This window comes from Oreochromis niloticus, linkage group LG15 (assembly GCF_001858045.2).
Source record: "Oreochromis niloticus isolate F11D_XX linkage group LG15, O_niloticus_UMD_NMBU, whole genome shotgun sequence".
Lineage (NCBI taxonomy): Eukaryota > Metazoa > Chordata > Actinopteri > Cichliformes > Cichlidae > Oreochromis > Oreochromis niloticus.
Window position 1 is genome coordinate 11,221,181 of NC_031980.2, and position 13,076 is coordinate 11,234,256.

The 13,076-nt window shown below is 38.4% G+C and overlaps 1 protein-coding gene across 1 annotated transcript; it reads left to right on the forward strand.

The window, feature by feature from the left end:
- Positions 1-1,553: 1,553 nt before the first annotated feature.
- epm2a (EPM2A glucan phosphatase, laforin) lies at positions 1,554-13,076 on the forward strand. The gene is made up of 4 exons (XM_003449884.5): positions 1,554-2,027; positions 3,368-3,542; positions 9,100-9,344; positions 10,700-13,076. The coding sequence occupies exons 1-4, from the start codon at positions 1,781-1,783 to the stop codon at positions 10,981-10,983; spliced, it is 951 nt and encodes a 316-aa protein (XP_003449932.1). The 5' UTR covers positions 1,554-1,780; the 3' UTR covers positions 10,984-13,076.

Consider the following 13,076-nt stretch of genomic DNA (forward strand, 5'->3'; position numbering starts at 1 on the left):
GCAGGTAAAGGGCAGGATTCATCTAGAAAAGTGCTGCTTTATTAAAATTCTTCTACTTTAAAAGATGTGTGTAGAAGAACACAAATCACCATTTAGGGTCGAGTCAGGTCCTGAGCATACCTCTGTTAATTAAGTTACTGTGCCGTGTGATTAATGCACACATTGCTGGTGTCGTTTTCTGCTGCAGGATTTGTTCAAGTTTCTGTTATTGCCTAATCTCTGAGTAGAAATGTGATTAAAACCCTGAAGCACTGCAAACCTATCGGCTCACTGCAACACAGAACCTGGCTGCCTAACACGCATCCTTGCTTTTCTTTGGATTCTCCTCCTTCTCGTGCACCACATTACTTCTACTCTGTATAAAACCAGCATTTTGTCATTCTTCTTATTTTTGTTATTATTACTGAGGACCAGAAATATTTGGATCTCAGCCCTATACATGCAGGGTGATTCTGAAGGATTAGAGGACAGAGCCCAAGTTTTGGCATGTGTTTGTTCTGGTAATACCTTCTCTCATTCCAAATAAATGAAAACACCTAATGGCAACAATCACAACCACACCAAACAGCTTAAGATGTGTTTAATTTTTTTTTTTTTTTTTTTTTTTTTACCAGATTAGCTAAATGTAAATATTTTATTTCTTTACTTGGAGAGCAGGTATGGTGGAGCATCACTGTGGTGACCTCTAGAAGCACTACATGTTTAAATGTAAGCATACAGTAAATATCCACCAAAGTTTTGAAGGTCAACTTAATAATTTATGGATTAAAAACTGACAAAAAAACCTGAGAACTTACCATTACCAGTGTGGTGGTTTTGTCTACACATAAAATGTACTATATAAAAATGTTAAATATTGTGTCAAGTTTGACCTCTGACTTGTTCTCGGTCAATAGCTGATCTGAAGGCCAAAGTGATGATAAAGCTATGTAGAGCTATTTAAAACTATGTTTCTCACTGCCAATGTTTGTGCTGACAAACTACAAGCATAGAGGGAATCCTATTCTAAATATTGTTTTTAAATATCACATTACTTTGTGCTTCTTCTTTTTTTACCTGTTTTTCAAGTTCGAATGAGGTCAAACAAATTTTATTTTTAAAGCTGTACTTAAAATTCAAGTGCCACATTTAGAAAATTATACTGGTATCTGGGTTTTCTAAATATCACGTTATAGTTTGCAAAAAAAATCATGTCACATTTGACCTCTGATCTCACTTTCGCACTTCACGTCTGCCTTTCTTTCAAATCTAAAAATCTTTAGTTAAAAGTATTGTCAAGAGAAATATAATGAGCTGCCTACAGTAGTTAGAAATGCACTGTTATATAATATTATATAATAAACTTAAGTTATTAGTGTCCAGTTATTTATTAAGCAATAGATGTTATCCATCTGTCATGCTTCCTTTTTTATTGCACTACAAAAGTACGTAAAAAAAAGAAAGAAAAGAAAATGAATGTATAGAAAATATAATACTTTTCCCTTAAGAGTAGATGCTGCCCAGAGAGTAATGTGTTTTCTGAAGCGCAGTATTTTGAGCTGTCCAGTCTCACGTGGCTTCTGCAAGGTGCCCGATAATCCTGGCAGAGTGGGACCTCATTCTCTTTCTCTTGTCTTTGCTGCAAACTGAACTATCCAACTGCACCCGGTTATTTTTAGGCTACACCATACAGTCACAGCGTCGCGAATGTAACGCAATAGCTGCTATAACATTATAGGCCATAATAACCCATAAGGTCGCCATACCAATCGGCTGAACAGATTTAGGCAAGCCTGCGGTCATGTTGTTTAGATTCGGCGTCATTCTCACTCCGGAGTCCTCGGAGGTCGACGTCTTTGTTTTGGGTTCGCGTGCTGAAATGGGGAACTGGGACCCGAACAGAGCGGTTCGGATGAAAGCCACACAGAAACTCCCGTCACCCGCAGAACCGTGTCTGTGGATCGGTGAGGTGCACCTAGCCGAGCCCCACAGAGACACACTGTGGTTCAAGTTCATCCAAAGAGTCAGAGGCACCTTTATCTGGGAAGGTACCTGTGCACTTCTGGTTTAATGTGCATCACATCTGGTTCACACGTAGACGCTTTTCCAAACGTCTCACAGATTTGCTGTAATTATTCTAAGGTTAGCGGGGAGAGACATAAATATGACTGCGCCATGTTTGGTTGCTATAGTGCAATGTTTTCATAGTGCCACATGATGGCGGTAAGTGACACTAAATGTTCAGTGGCTAACAAATTGCATTGTATCTGCAAACCTAAAAAAGTTTAATATTTCTGAAAAATCCGAAAAAACTATTGAGTCTTTTATTTTAAATTAACAGTTGAAATTCAGCATGTGAATATAACGGTTTACAGTTAGAGTTCAGCATTTATACTTCATCATCTGCACCCAGGAATGAATGCACAGTAATGCAATGCTGGATTCCTCTGAAAGTTTCTTTAACATGCAAGCCATATTTAATTTTATGATATTTTTGATGTAATATAAATGGATAAAAGGATTCTCATTTGAAATTAGTCATATGGTCTTAATGTTGGACACAGGGGCGTAATTTCCAGGGGGTTAGGGGGTTATGACCCCCCCCCCCCCAATAATCAGACCCAACCAATATACCCCCCCCCCCCCCCCCCCAATAAAATTATGAATTATCTTGCATAAATAGGCTGTTGATTTTCTTTACTCGTTTCAGGTATTACCAGCAAAATAGTTGCATGTTTAATCATCTAGGAATCTATCTATTTATTTAGACAGAGATCTTGACCCACCCAATGTTCAGCACAAAGTTACGCCAATGGTTGGACAGTTTATAACAAGGGTGTCAAACATAAGGCCCCGGGGCCAGAATCAGCCCGGTGAATACTCCAATCTGCCCCACTGGATAGCTTTAGAATATAAGAAGCAGGGCGTAAATTTTTGACTTTTTTTTTCTATCCTTATAAGTTTTACAACTTCTCCTGTTGATAAAGAATTCCCCCCCCAGTGGCTATTTATAGTACATCACAGAAATTAAGTTATTTAACAGTTAAATAACTGAAAAGTGCCTGTTTTTTGTTTGTTTGTTTACAATCTACTATAGAAATGTATGTTTTTTACAATGGTCCCAGAAAACTGAAACTCATTTCTATTTTTATGTAATTTGACATATTTTTGTCATACAGTTTAAATCATGCTGACACATTTCTTTTTCATTTACTACAACACCATTTCTTTATCATGTAGAAAAACTGAGAAATACTGTTGAAATCTGTTTCATATTTCAAGACATCTCAGCTAAACTTTACACTGGGCCACATGTGACACACTGTTGAAAATGAGTTTGACGTCCCTGATTTATGTGCATTAACCTGCTTGTCATCTTTGTCACCAGGAAGCGGGCCAAGCCATGACAGATGGTGTACATATGATGATAAGAATGTGGTGGACGGCGTGTATTGCCACCCGATCGGCCACTGGATAGAAGAAACAGGGCACACAGATGAGATGAGGCACACCACCAACTTTTATTTCAGTGTGGCTGGTCAGAAGGCCATGCATTTCTCCAGGTAATACAGTACATATACATGCTTTCTGCATGATGTTCTAATCAAGGGAGCCTTAATATAAGATAATTTGCAGTGTTGTGCGTTCGTACACTTCTCACAATTTCGGTAAAGAAAGTTTTTTGCACTTTTACTAAGTAATTCTTTGATGATCACAGTTCAGTGGGTTAGGAAAGGCTGGTTTTATTTTATTTTATTTTATTTATTTATTTTGGTGATTGATGTTTGTGACAGAAGGATAGCAGCGAGACTGAAAGGGAACATTTACAAGATGGTAGTGAGACCTGCTGTGATGTATGGTTTAGAGATGGTCGCACTGACAAATTGACAGGAGGCCAAGCTGGAGGTGGCAAAGATGAAGATACTAAGATTTTCATTAAGAGTGACCAGGATGGACAGAAGTGGAAATCAGTATATCAGAGGGTCAGCTCTGGTTAAGCAGTTTGAACACAAAGTTAGAGAGGCAAGGCTGAGGTGGTTTGGACGTGAGCAGACGAGGGATAGTGGACAAAGAATGGTGAATATGGGGCTGCCAAACTGACCACAGATGTTGAAGTAAAGGTGAAGGATGCTAGCAATAAGGTCAGATGGACACAATTGGTCCATCTGGAGGAACTATTACCCAGTAATGTATCTAAATGTTAATTATTAAGCAAGAAGCTAATAAATAGCTCTTTAATCACCATTTTAAAACACATTTCTTTTACTCTGTGTTGCATCTTTTCTCTATAATTGTTACATCTGAGAAATCAACTGTGGCAGCTTTGAAATTAATAATAAATTTTATTTGTAAAGCACAAAAATGGGCATTTCTATTAAAATAACCCACTTGACTCAAGTGCAACATCAAACTAAGATTAAGAAGCAATGTGATTCCATTGTAATTATATCGTTAACATAGAAATTAACGATATAAGTTAAGCTAAGAATGACAAAAAATCTGAAATCTACATTAGAAGATGGTCAAACAAGATTTTAAAAAAACAAGCCTTACAATATAAATGGAACAGTGATTTAAAGAAGCCACAGATGAGGCGATGCGTATTTCCTCAGACAGGTCATTCCACTTCTGAGGAGCTCTAACAGCAAACGCCTCCTTTCTCTTTAAGCATAAAGTGAGAACAGTTAACAGGTTTCTGTCTGAGGAGCTAAAGAACAAGCCTGTTGGATATTTTCATAACATGTCATGGTTGTCAGTGGGTGACAGGTCTGGGCTGCAGGTAGGTTAGTTTAGCGCCCCAGACCCTTTTGATACGGAGCTTCCTTCTCTGAAAATGGTGTTATTGGGATGACAGCGAATGTTGATCCAACTATGTAACTCATGAGGCAAAAGCCAGCTCAAGCCAGCAGTAAAGAAAAAAAAGTATAGCAAAGTCAATCTGGCAACCTAATGGAAAATAGGGTGTAGTTTATAACTTAATAACCTGAGGTGTAGAGGTGCTAGTACACACATCTTGTTACCCTCGGAAAGAGCCTGAGAGTCACCTGTGGTCCATCTGCGTTTCAAACAAGTCTCACCTCACTGAAAGTAGCTCCATGTTTAATATACAGATGTGGGAATGATTTATATATCTGTTCTGCAAACTCTCTGCAAGTAAGTGAATAAAACATCTTCTCAGAAATATAGAAGTATTCCTTTGGGGGGTTCTTTGTGATTTTTAGCCATTTGGACATTAATATATTCTTTACACCATGTCTAAAACTTCCAGATTGCCACTCGTGTTGTAGCCTGGAGCATATACAAATGGAGATCCACCCCACCGCTCACTCCCAACACCACACTTCCTCTTCAGCCACATACGCACACACACATGCATACACGTAATAATGAAATGCAATGGTTTTTTAATCTTTTCTGCAATATTTGCCTAATAATGCAATAAAAATTAGTTAGCTCCTCTGGGGGAAATTAATATCTATATGATTGTTTCTTTGTTTCAGAATTAAGTTTTGGTAATGTTGCCTTCTTTTGTCGGTCTGCAGTTTTAAGAGAAGCCAAAACAAGGCCAAAAAGAAAAAGGTGGGAGGTCCCTCTGCTGCAAACTGAGCCTTGGATATTATAACTCTGTGGCATGTGTCTTAAAAATTATGCCCTCAAATAGTTACTTGAACAACCTTGAGAATTGCATCACCCTGTCTTCTTACACTTTTCCTACAGTTTTCAAACTTAAGCATATTCAGTAACGAGCCTTGTGCTTTCATCTGTATTGTCCATGAACGCCTAATTTCTTCTCCATTCTGACACTAAAACGTCAGAGAAGATTTTTTCGAAGTACTTCAGCATTAGTCATGTCACAGTACCCTTTCTTCCTGATAGTTGTTGAGTTTAAAAACCTTCATTCTTTACAGGACAGACAAAGCCTGGTTCTCGTCTTTGTTTTTTAACCTTGCCGTTCCTCATTTAGTTATAACTGCTCTGTCACTTTTAAAATGATTGCCCATAAAAAAGGTAGACCACTAGCAGTTGTATTATCACCTCCTTAACCTTGCTTGGGTTCTTAAGAGAGAGGAGATGGCATCGTTCAGAATTCATTTGGATTTCTAAGGCAATTCATACAGCGCCGGCTACTTGACTGATATGTTATTCTCTTGCATTACTTAAACTGGATTTCAAGATGGTTTAAAACTGTCAAAGTGTAAAAGATGAACTTTTAAGTACAAGTGTATTGTTAAACATATGTATATTAAGAAAGTTAATCTTATAGTGTTGACTTACTATCCTTTCTTGGGTCAAAATAGGTGCAAATAAGATTCCAACACCTGTTGTCAGAACATTTTCTGTCTTTTGCTACTCATTTCATGTTCAGGTTGTAGCCAGTGAAAATGAAACTTCTGTAGATGTCCTTTGCCTAAGAGCTGGTGCCATAAAAAATATTATAAAATTATATAATAAAAGTTATTTTAGATAGTTTGAAGGATGTGCAGTACTGTGCGAAAGTCTTGAGGCATCCTTCATTTCTTTATATTTTGCTTACAAGGAGCCAGACCCTCGTGTCAGGTCAGTGTTAAGCCTCTTAACACTGACCTATGAATCATTCAAGCATAAAAAGGGCACCTAACTCAGGGGATGAACCAGTCTTGTATGTCTCCTTCAGAAATCTGAGGAAACTGGATTAGAGAATGACGAAAAAAACAAGTGGCAGACCTAAAAAATAAAAAAAACCCTGATGAACAGTATCTGAAAGTCACGTTCTTAAGAAAAATCCAGCACACACCTGTCAAAGGCCCTAAGAAATGCACGAGGCCCAACAGTTGATCTATCGACTGTTAACTGAAGGCTTCTTAAAGATGGTCTTAATAGAAGGGTGGCCATCAAGAAGGGAAAATGAAGTTAAAGCTGAGGTATGGCAAATTACAGTCAGTGGCAACAGGTCCCGTGGAGTGATGGATCCAAATGTGAAATGGTTTTCTTTGTTGGTTGTTGGGAATCTTATCAACATTGATGGAATTATGAATGCAGGAAACTACCATCAGATCTTTATCCATCATACAATATCATCTGGAAAGCATCTAATGAGCAGCAGTTTCATTTTTCAGCATGCCAATGGTCCCAACCCCACTGCCAATGCAGTAAAAGCATACCTGGATAGAAAGAGACACAAAAAAAGACTATCAGCCATGGATTGGCCTCCCCAGAACACTGCATATCCACATAACTGCAGCAATCTTGAATCATCTTGACAGAGAATGGAACAAAAGGTTGCCACATCCATAAAATCCAAACTCTGTTTCTGCCTTATTTGCTGTATTTCCATGTATGTTTAGCATTTCAATAAAACTCCGCAACCATTTCCCATTTTCCCAGCAAAATACGAAGAAACCTGGGGTAGCTCAAGACCTTTTTTTTACAGTACCGTATGTCCATGTTTCAATGAAGGCTACATATTGGTCTTAAATCGCAGAGACCAAGTAGTTACACAGCCTACCGGTGCATGCCCTCCTTTTGTAAGGCACAGACTCGGTGCCATGGCATACCAGGCACTTCAGAAATTAGCCCCAGACCCCTGAGGCAGCAAGCACATAACTTGCATAAGAATGAGCTGGCTTGGCTTGTGCCATCAGGTTTTAATTTGTGTCCGAAGACCTTACAAGGCTTATGTCAAGGACCTGTGTTCAATAGGAAGCACTGTGCCTTTGTATCTTCCCTGTTAATAGCTTTTTAAATTAGTCTCTCAGACCTTGCATCCATATAGCCCAAAGTGTTACACACACTCTGCAGTAAGTCATTATAACATTCGCGGGGAGACCACTCACTTTGTAGCTGGTAAGTCATCTGTCAAGCTCATATTTAGAGAGAAGGCCCAAGGCTTACTCAGCCTTTTTTTATGATGTTTATCATTTTTATTTCAACAGATTGAGACATTTGTTTTTCAGTTTGATTCACAACTAAAGACCAGAGGCAAAAATGGCATCTTTCTCATAAGATAGGATATTCCTGCACTTTTAAGTGTATGAGATCATGAAAAGGAAAAAAAAATAAACTCTTAGAATCGTTCAGTGCATCTTTTGTTTCCATTTTAAAATAAACTAGTAGGCAAAAACGCTAGACACATTAGAAAGGTAACAAGAAATAAGGTTATACGCAACTTGTTGTTTTTCAGTTTATATTGGCTGCTTGGTTCATATAATAAGAGTCCTTCCATCCATCTGTTTTCTTAACCACTTATCAAGGGTCATAGGAGGGCTCCAGCCTATTTCAGCAATTGTCAACTGGTAACCAGTCCAACACTGGGGTAATAGAGAGGGGCAATTTATGCATTTAGAATTGCTAATTTGTACCATAGACAGTACTATGAGAGGAAGGCACAGTGGAAACAACCAGACTCCACACAATTCATCCACATATGACATATCACTAAACGGTGATATGATGAGGTTTGTGGGGAGGGAAAAACAGAGGTGAACAGGTGACAGGAAGTTAAGCTCCAGATACTTCCACTGCAGAGCTGCTCTGGGACGTTAGGTATTAAAGGTGTCGCCTTTGTTTTGCCTGTCACGTCCTAGTTGTTGACTTTATGCATGCTAATGAACACCAGCGGAGTCTGCCTCAAACCAGAGTGGTCGGGAAGAAAATTAGGGGGATGAGGGGTCAATAAAGCATCATGAGGAACAGTGTGAAGAAGGTAAGACAATGACACATAAGTGAACCACTTTTGCTTACTGTTGACCTATAAGGGTCAGCTTTGTTCTGATAGCTCTGTCATTATTGCTTTGCTTATAGGAGCACCTTGAAAGTCCTAGTCCTACCTATTTCACTGTCAATCAGCCTCTGTTACCTATTTTATTTGTTACCCACTGAGAGTTTTGGGCTCTCTTTATTGATTTTAAATCATGTTTTCACATTTCATTCTTCTTTATTCTTTATTATGCATATTATATACTTGATAAACACATAGAGACTGTGACACTTGAAAATTTCTTAATGGATGGTCTGGCTAGTAGGATCTAAAAAAAAACTGAGATGAAAATGCCTTGTTCGAAGGTTAGAACATTTAGCACATAATCATCACTTTAACATACAAATAAATAATCAGTGTACACGTCTTTTTATTGACCCCAGGGTGCTGCCACGTATTTGGCTGGGCAGCTGCCCTCGACAGGTGGAACACGTGACAGTAAAGATGAAGTATGAACTGGGAGTCACTGCAGTGATGAACTTCCAGACAGAGTGGGATGTGGTGAACAATTCCTATGGCTGCCGGCGTAACCCTGACGAAACCGTGACCCCAGAGACCATGATGCATTTGTACAGAGACTGTGGCCTTGTGTATGTGTGGCTGCCCACATCGGACATGAGCACTGAGGGTAAGGACGATTTTCTGGTCATGCAAGGTTGAAGAAAAAACCCTTTTTAATTCCTAGTAGAACCTCTTAAATGTGTTTAACCCCATTTCTGATTTCCATCTAGCGCTCTAAAACATTATGAACTTGGAGCTATTCAAAGGTTCCACATGAGACTGGGAATTCTGTTCGGAGCCTTACAGTCTTCCCGGTTTTGCAAAAGTGGATAAAGCCTGATGGATAGTAAAATAAAAACAAATTGAAGATGTTCAGTTAAAAAAAAAGTTTTATAGTCTAGGTTTAATCCATGTGTGAGAAAAGCAGGCCTTATGCCTTAGATCAATTTAATTTGGATATTCATCAAGACAGAAATGCCCATTTGATAGCAACTCTTCCACAGATGACTGAGAGTGTGAGTACGGGATGAGAACAGCCTGTATCAGCAATTATATTCCATCAGCAATTACACAGAGCAGGATATTATAGAAGGAACCATTCATTACAAATAAAGATGCAGATTTGTTTGAGTGCAGTGGGACAAAAACTATACCTGTGGCCTGCAAGTAGAAAAAAGTGTTATGATTAGATAAATTATCAGCATATTCTTAGACACTGGTACATGTATGGATATTATATCCCTGTAATGTCTCAGTTATTCTAAGATGCTGGTTTGTTCTGTGAGGTCATTTTTATCCCAGGTTGAAATATTTCCAATATGATGGGAACGGTCTGTCCCATGGTCTATTCATATGGAATAAGTGATCACTGTATGCTTGGATGAGGGGGAAAATGACCTCAAAGTCATCACATTCCTACCTAATTGAACACTAATGAGGGATTTTCAGCATTTCGGTATGTTTCTTTATGACCATCATCAAAACATCAAATGAGAGACTATATTTTGGAAAAATGGCCATGCATCCCTCCATTAGAGGCACACTGAAACTGTTCTGGCAGGATGCTGTGGCCAAACACTTTAATAGCAAATTTTGTTGGGGGTTTTTTTTCCATTTATTACCAATCTGTGGACCTCCATTGTTGGCCAGAAACTTTAAAAAACACATTTGAGCTATGGGAATGCATTCAGTCTTTCTTACCTATAGTAATTACAGCTACAGGTAACTGCCCCCAGCAAATGCACTGTTTATTTCTGTTTGAGTAATGTCAGTATAAAAACCACAGCCTGCAGCACAGGAGCATTACTTAACTCGAAAAATGTAAAGATTTAATCCATCAGGAATTAACTGACCTGTTGCTGCATGCCACAGACTGCAGTAAAGACAGAAATTATGGAGAGGGGAAGAGGTTTCAGTCCTTTAATTGAAATAATTAGGATAAGAAAAATACACAAATACACAGTATCTCTTTTTCTTCGGCAGGTCGGATCAGGATGCTTCCTCAGGCTGTATTCTTGCTTCATGGTCTCCTAGAGAATGGTCACACAGTCTATGTCCACTGTAACGCTGGAGTGGGGAGGTCGACTGCAGCTGTGTGTGGCCTGCTCATGTATGTCCTCGGGTGGACCCTGAGGAAGGTGCAGTACTTTGTAGCAGCAAGGAGACCAGCAGTGTACATCGATGAGGAAGCTTTAGTCAAAGCTGAGGCAGACTTCCTTCAAAAGTTTGGCCGGCTGCGCTCATCTATGTCTGACCCTGAAACATGAGATTCGAGTGGCCTTGTGCTTTAAATCTGAAGCTGAATCCTTTGGACTTTCTGAGAAATAAAATGATTAAAAACACAAAACAATCCTTGACGTGCAAAATTTTAAAAAATAAAATCTGTATCTCGACTTTAATCCAATGTATGTAAATAACTCACTTCTGCCCAAGTATCTGAGAGTGTTCTGGCAGCAGAAACGTCGCAAGCAATCAATCTAACTGGTGTGTGAGCTTTTAAAAGCTGGCGTAGGCAACATGTTTTTGGCGTCACTGGGAAAATAATCCGTAATAGGCTTTCAGCGTATTGTATTTTAAATGTTCTTAAGAGTTACTTGACTCCTGCTCCTTCACTGGGCTCTATTTTCAGGCTTCAAAAACATCTAGTCCGTTATGGGAAACTTTAGTCAATTGCAGGTTTTTTCAGATCAAATAAAACAGATTTTTTTTAAAAAGCAGTAATTTATAAAGTCCTAATAGGAAGCAAAATGTGGCAGTTCAGTGGGTACTTTTTACACCGCTGACTAATCTTCAGCTGTATGAATATCGTGCATACACCCATGCTCATCTGGTTGGAGGGGATTGGAGAGAGATGACAGCTGCAGGAGGAGATGTGGCTTTTAAAAAAAATCTGGCTCCCCCTCTTTCAGGGCCTTAACTCAGCCTTTAAAAATATACACTTGCAAATTGAGGACTTGGACTCAGCACATGTCCACGTGGGTGTTTGTAAAGGCCTTTTCTTTTAATGCTTTTTTAAGTTTTAATGAATAAACAAAGCTGACGTTCTGAGCAAACATATAGATGCTCTTTTAAAAGTTGAATGCAACTAAATCGCAGGAACTGTGCAGGGTGATATTTCTCATTTCCTGCGTGCAGTCAATTATTAAGAGAAACATAAATTTTCTGTGTTGTTTTGTGTTTGTTTGTTTTTTTTTTCATTTCTGAGAATCTCGTGTTTCTTTTCAGAAAGGAAATTTGTAATTTCCCAGGTTTTAGAGATGGAACTTAATGCTGCATGAAAATGACTCTGTGCCAAAGCTACAAATGAAAATTTAAAACTAATATATCAATAATGTCTCTCCCTGTGTGTATGAGAGGAACTCAGCTCCCGGGCATCAAAGAATATAGCTCGTTCTCTCTCTCACTCTGAGCGCTTGATAGCATTTCATGTTTTATTTACCTGACAGATGCTCTTCCAATCATCTCCTGAATAAGAAAAAACATCTCTTCTAGACCGTTTTAATGCATACATAACAGCCCATTAAGACACGGAGCATTATTTGTTGTCATTTCTGAACATTTGACTACACTGTTATTGTGACGATGCTGCATTTGCTTTTCTTCAGAAGATGTTTTTGTTAAGAAAAATTAGTGAATTAGAATATCAAAGATTTCTTCCCTCGAGCACAAATCTGTATACTTTTTTTTTTTATTAGTTTCTGTGAGTCTCTGCAGAAGGCAGCACCATTATGAGGGGATCAGCATGGATGGGTGGGTGGATAGAGCTAAGCACCTGTGCTATTGAAAGTGAATCATCACGGTTTTCTAAAGATCTAAAAATATTCACAAAACTGAACTTGAAATAAAATGCTTTTCTATATTTATTTTCTGTTTTTTTGTTTTCTAAGGTATCAACATTGATTTGACAGAAAATCATGTGTTATGTTTGTGTATACTTTACTGTATGAACAGTATATTAGTGGATTGCTGTCAGCAATTGATCACAAAGCATCTGAACACCATATGATTTGCTGTTGCATGTAGTTGCATTCAAATTCAAGTACAGAGACGATTTGCAGCTGACACAGAACATTTAAAAAATGAAAGAAAAAAAAAACACCAGTGCACCAACACTTGTGTTGTGCCTATTATTTTGCCCTGCAATAGCTGTGCATGGCATCAGCTTGTATATATTCTCTTTGCTCGGTCTTCTAGATCCACTTCATGCTGAAAGCGTCACAGATCATTTCTTTTCATTTCCTTCTGCAGTTTACCCTGTTTTTTTATGCCTTCATGGATCAACTAACTGAGACCGACAAAGTCTTCTATTTTATCTTCACTGTAAAATGAAACATTAATAATAAAACTGAGCAGTCATTTA